The sequence below is a fragment of the Phocoena phocoena genome, chromosome 14 (assembly GCF_963924675.1).
Source record: "Phocoena phocoena chromosome 14, mPhoPho1.1, whole genome shotgun sequence".
Taxonomy (NCBI): domain Eukaryota; kingdom Metazoa; phylum Chordata; class Mammalia; order Artiodactyla; family Phocoenidae; genus Phocoena; species Phocoena phocoena.
This window is the reverse complement of record NC_089232.1, coordinates 12,073,618-12,079,803: the sequence shown is the minus strand read 5'-3', so window position 1 is coordinate 12,079,803 and position 6,186 is coordinate 12,073,618. Positions and strand designations below refer to the sequence as shown.

At 48.7% G+C, this 6,186-nt stretch overlaps 1 protein-coding gene across 1 annotated transcript; it reads right to left on the bottom strand.

The window, feature by feature from the left end:
• Positions 1-522: 522 nt before the first annotated feature.
• On the bottom strand, positions 523-1,877 carry IL37 (interleukin 37). The gene is given in 3 exon segments (XM_065891635.1): positions 523-765; positions 1,013-1,140; positions 1,781-1,877. Coding segments are annotated over 3 exon segments (468 nt in total).
• Positions 1,878-6,186: the final 4,309 nt, after the last annotated feature.

Here is a 6,186-nt window from a genome sequence, read left to right as displayed (position 1 = left end):
AGATTCCTTGTGTCTGTGCCTCTCCCACATTTGGAGTCACCCTGCTCCTTTTCTGGGACACACCCCACCCTTTTCCACTTATCACTTGTCTGGATGGTGATGTGCTGTTGCTTTTCTTCCCGTCACACTGTGCCTTCGACACCGACTAAACCAATTCCATGGATTTGCACACCGCCCCCCCACCCCAGTACCTGTCAGACCCCAGTAGGAATGGCTAATTCTGGAGCATAGGATGAGCCCAGCTACTCCTTCCTGGGGCACGTGCAGACTCTACTTGGCCAAATCATGTGATATGACACCACCTATGGATATCTGATGGTTCAGGGTAAGCGGTGCCTAGAGAGAACTTTATTTCATCTAAGAACTCTACAATGAAGCAATCGTTCCTTCTATGACCTCAAGATACAAATTCTCAAGGTACTAATAAGAAACCAAAGAGGTTAAGCAGTAGCTCCCATGTTCTTCTGCAATTGGCACAAGTTAGACAGGAAAGGACAGGAAGGCATCTGACGGGGCCGTTTCTTATTCTCTGACTTCACTGGGGCTCATTTCAGATTTGCAGAATTGCCGAAATGAAAACTCAGTGTGTTTCCTTCTCCCTCAAGTATTTGTCAGTCCAACCGGTTCCCCGGGATTGCAGGAGGCGCAGACAAACCATCCGGGTTGGGCAGCTGACTCCAAGGTGTTCCGCGAGCCCACCGTAGCCCTATGAAAGATGAAGGGCAGACATGATGGTTGGGTGGCCATGTCAGAAAGTTTCTGCTTCTAGGAGGTAAAAGAGAGTAATGAGATAGCACAGACTTTGAGATGGAGAAAACCCAGCATGTGTGCTCTTGGAGCACAGAACCAAAAAGAAGGGCAATAAAGCCTCCACCCAGTGCTTCCAGAAAGGCAGATGCTCCTGTTATCTTGGCCAAGATGAGAATTTGTGGCACATGACAGGCATTAAGGACCTGGACCTTGACCTCCCTCTTAGGGTGGCCGAGGGTAAAGCTCACCTTCAGCTTCAGGATGGCTGGCTTTGTCTTTTGTTCACGTCACAGAAGAGACACAGCTCGCCTTTAGAGATGGCCAAGAGAATCAGGCTTCCTCTCTCCTCACAAGCTGACCTCACGTGGTAGGCTGATACAAAGAAGGTCTCTGGAAAATGACAGTAAGAGAAATGGGTTGGCTTTCTGGCTTGCTCCACACAAGAAATTTAGCGTGCATGTGAGTACATGGGTCCTTATTCTGACACATGGGGTCAAATCCGAGCTCTGTCACTTATTACTTTAGGATACAGAAGTTACTAAATCTCTCCAAACCTTAATGTTCTCATCTGTGAAATGGGGGGTAATAACAGCACCTATCTGAGAGGGGTTTTGAGAGGACTGAAATGTTTAATCCGAGGAATAACACTTAGCCAGGTATCTGAGCTACAGGAAGAACTCAGTACAAGTTAATCATTACTCTTTGTAACCCTCTTTCCTGCACCCTCAGTGCACCAGCAATGCCTGGGGTGGGACAGATGCCTGCACTGGCTGGGCCGATGAAGGGACGGTGGCAGAGCAGGGAGTGAGAGATTGAGGCAGGAGGCAGGAGCCCAGCATCGTGCAGGACTGAGCTGGCACTGCCAGGCTCCCAGGAAAAGCTGCAGGGTTTGAACCTGGCCCTGGAGGACCTCTCTGAACAGGCAGACCAGCCACAAGAGTGGCCAGGGGACTTCCTAGGGCCTGGCTCCTAGGGACACATTCAGACCATTCCTGCCTAGAGGCTCGGCCACAGAGGGAACCTTCCCTACTGGGCCTGGGACTGGCAGGGGACCTGCCCCTCAGGGAGGAGATCAGGCCCTTGTTGGATGAAGGGCAGGGGCCCACATGTGGGCCAATGACCGTCATGGACGGGTGACTGTAAAATGTCCAATGTGACAACACGGTAACCACTGCACCGGGTGATCCTGTAACATAATTATCTATCATAGGCAAGTATAAGATGGAGATGGAGTCTAAGGCCTCATTCTCCACCTCTGCAATCAGCACAAGGCCTCTGGCTGGTCTCAGTGTGGAATGCCCTCCTGGTCTCCTTCTGCCTGAGAATGGGGAGGGTTCCTGCTGGTTCTCCTGCCACCTCCTCCGGGAAGCCCTCCTCAGCCCCTCTGCGTGGACCGGCTTCCTCTCTGGGCTGCGCAGCTCCTTGCACCCATCGCTGCGGCACAGGTGTCAGTGTCCTTGTCTCATCTCCCTGCAGCCCTATAAGCTCCCCGGGAGCAGGTTCCCTGGCTGACTCAGCCCCAGCCTAGAGCCCCAGGCATCACAGATACTCGGCATTGATGGAATGGATGACTGGCCCAGGCGAGATCCTAAGTGGCTCTGCAGCGATGCGGGGTCAGATAAGATCCCTGGGTCTCTGCTCACGTTAGAATCTCCTTGGCAGCTCTTTTGGGCCCCAGACATTCTGAGTTCACTGTATAGATGCACGTTGATTCAGAATCATTAAACTAGATTAACCCTAAGCCTTTGAACGTCTCTAACATTAACCAGACCTGCGGACTCTGCCTTTCTATCAGCCCCGGTTGGTGCCGTTGCTGCTGGGCTGCGGACCACGCTTAGAGTGTCACCGTCTAAGGCAGGGTTCTCAGCCTCGGCTCTATACCAGAAATCACCTAGTGGGTGACATCTTCAGACCATGGATTCTTGGGCCCCACCGCCCTGAGATTCTGGTTCAGCTGGTCCACGGTGAGACCCAAACAAGCTATTTTTAAAAGTTCTCATTTCCACCACTACCATTGTACATTTTTCGCCTCTTAAATCTGTTCCCTGCCGAGGGCCCAGGTTCAATCCCTGGTCGGGGAACAAAGATCTCACAAGCCGCACAGTGCGGCAAAAAAAAGTAAAAGATAAAAAAATAACGATGCAATTCTTGTAACCTAAATGTCCATTGACAGCTGAATGGATAAAGAAGATGTGGTATATATACAGTGGGATATTACTCTCCCATAAAAAATGAATGACATAATGCCATTTGTAGCAACATGGATGGACCTAGAGATTATCATATTAAGTGATGTAAGTCAGGCAGAGAAAGACAAATACCATCTGATACCACTTATATGTGGAATCTAAAAAAAAATGATACAGGTAAACTTATTTACAAAACAGAAATAGACTCACAGACATAGAAAACAAACTTATGGTTACCAGCGAGAAAGGGAGAGGTGGGGGAGATAAATTAGGAGTTTGAGATGAACAGAAACACTACTATATATAAAATAGGTAAACAACAAGGACCTACTGTACAGCACAGGGAACTATATTCAATATCTTGTAATAAACTATAATGGAAAAGAATCTGAAAAAAAATATAAATAGATATATTTAAATCACTTTGCTATACAACTGAAACTAATACAATGTTGTAAATCAAGTATACTTCAATGAAAAAGATGCAATCATTGCCAGGGCAGATGAGGTGGTCTTGGAATTCCCAGGAAGAAAAGTTCTACACATTCTCTCCAGACAGTTTTCCCTTCATCTCTCTTGACATTCACATCTTCTGGCACAAATGACAAACCAAAAACTGGGAGCAAGTTCCTGACACCAGCTTGTGAACAAGACCCCCAGAGCTGCCGGAAGCTAAAAGCGGGCGGTTTCAAACACCAAAGAGCCTGGTATCAGAAAAGATGGAAGTGGGACACCTGTTTGTTTTTGTTCTGTCATCTCAGACAGATGAGATCCCAGCCCCTCACGGTGACCTGGGCCCTGGCTATCCACCCCGGACAGGAGGTGAGCATCTCAGAAGGTGCATGCCCAGTGCGGGTGCTGCCTGTTTGCACTTGTCCAGTTACAGGTGAGTATCTGTCAAGTAGTCACCTGACCACCTTTACAGGCAGAATTTCTTAGTGGGGTCTGATCGTTTCAGGAATAGAAAAGAGTGGCAGTCAGAGGGGTTGGAATTCCACTGGGTCCGCAGCCAGGCAGTGGAGTGATTTCATTGTTCTTATAAAATGATTGTAGGAGGTCTCAGCACATCTGGCACATTGGCCACGGGAGGCTGGTTTGAAATGGAGAATTGTGGTCCTGGCACACTTTCCATTTTGACCTAAAGCCTGCTTCCGAGATGACTCTGAGAAACTGCTCTGGAGAAGCAGGGTTTCAGCACAGTGTTTTGGGTCTTTTTAAAAATATTTTATTTATTTATTTGGTTGCACCGGATCTTAGTTGTGGGATTTAAGGCAGTTGTGCTTTGTAGATTCGGGGAATGCAGCCAAACAATGAAAAGCTTAGGATCAAATAGTAGATATCCATGCCCTTAAAGACCCATCCGGTCTCCCCACGCCCCAGAACTGCCCGGTGGATATCCTCTCTTTTTTTCACTGTCTTTACCGCCAAGCCCTGGAGCTCTTCCTTGTCATTTTTACTTTTTGCAAATCCATTCAGGTTTTGTTTGTCTCTTTCCTAAGCCATTCTCGGAGGATTTGGTTTCCACACATGTCCATCTCTGCAACTTTAAAAGTGGTGTCACCCTTGATAAGTCACTTACCTTCAGGTTTTTCATCTGTAAGGTGGGAATAACATTTCTTGCCCTGCTTCCCTCACTGTGTTGTCCCGAACTCATGCTGGGGAAAGTTCTTCGTGAATCGGGTGAGATGTGATGTGTACAATTGGAGGGTGTTTGGAAACCTCCCTCCTCCAAGCCCTTTCAATAAGGGGATTCTGTGTCATTCCTGCCCCAAGACATCAGGAGTTGAGCTTCTTGGGACCTTTGGAGGCTCAGTTTTCCATGACAAGAGGCTGCGAAGAAAGGGCCTTTCTTGTCTAAGGTTAGACTCTAGCAGAGGGTCGGCAAACTTTTTCTATGAAGGTTGGGAAAGTAACCAGTAGAGGCTTTGCTGGCCAGGTGACTCTCTTTCAATGACTCATCTCTGCCGTTAGAGCCAGAGAGCAGCCATAGACAACGTGTAAACACAAGCATGACTGTGTTCCAAAAAAACTTTACTTAAAAACAGGTGGTAGGGCAGATTTGGCCTGTGGGCTGTAGTTTGCCAGTCCCAGGATTAGAACAATACACTTTGAATTTTCTATTTCCTTTTGCTAAAATGCTGTCGAGATCCATAAAAAAGATATGGTGACCCACAGTTTGGAGAGCATTGCTTTGGATGGGCAAGCATCAAAGAAGGAATGACAGAAGAGGATGGCCCAGCCCTGGGAGGCCTTCCTGGAGGCAGCAAACATTTCCAAGAAAGAGCAAGGCCTGCGGCCTCAACAGCAGGGGCCTCCGGCAAGGTTTCCTGGGGTCAGAAGGAGCCGTAGCCAGTCCCCTTCCTGTCCACTCAGGTCCTGCCCTTCATCCCAGGCTCCTGTTGAGTCATTTCTTCACGTTGAAAATGTCCTTTTTGGAGGAGAAACCAGGTGTGAAAATGGGCTCTGGAGGTTGTGAAAGAGATGAGCTTCAGTGCCACTGAGAAGGTAAGATTCTTATAAAAATCCGCACCAGGGCCAAAGAGTAACTCCTAAAGTGGGACCTTGTGAGGTGCTGGGCACAGTCCCAGCTTCTCCCTGTTCATCTTGCACAGTTTGGGGAACTTCCTTGGTAAATGAATTAGACAAGAGAAATACTTGAGGGGAGAATGAAGCTTTGCAGCAGGTGTCCAGGTGCAGCGGGTGGTAGATAAATGGATCATTTTCACCCAAAGAGTCAGGGCTGTGAAGTCCTGACTCACCACCAGGATGGTTTTGAATCCTCCAAATGCATCTCTTTTCTCCCTACTGGCTCAGGTAGAGGAGAATGCCCTGCGATGGACGGGGTTCTCTGAGTCCGGGTTGGAAAAAGGACCCCTGCTCAGGGCTTCTGAGCGTCCCCTGGAAGAAGGAACTTGGACATTGGCTCCAGCGGGACAAGAAGAGGAGGCTTTTGACCCAAATGACTGTCTAAAGCACGGGCTGTGAAGGGAGAGGAGGCCAAATCCTGGAGCTTTCAACTCACACGTGGCATTCAGAGTTCCAAAACGAAAAATCAGGATGTTGGTCTGACGGATGTGGATCTACTAACAGTGACAAGAGAGAACCAGCCCTGCTCCTGGAACACAGGCGATGTGGAGGCCACCATGCTCATTCTGTCCCTGAGACAGAGGGGAGCGGACGCTGAGAGGGCACAGGCACCAGATACTGAAATTCCCCAGTGCCAGGGAGCTTCAGAATGATGACCTCG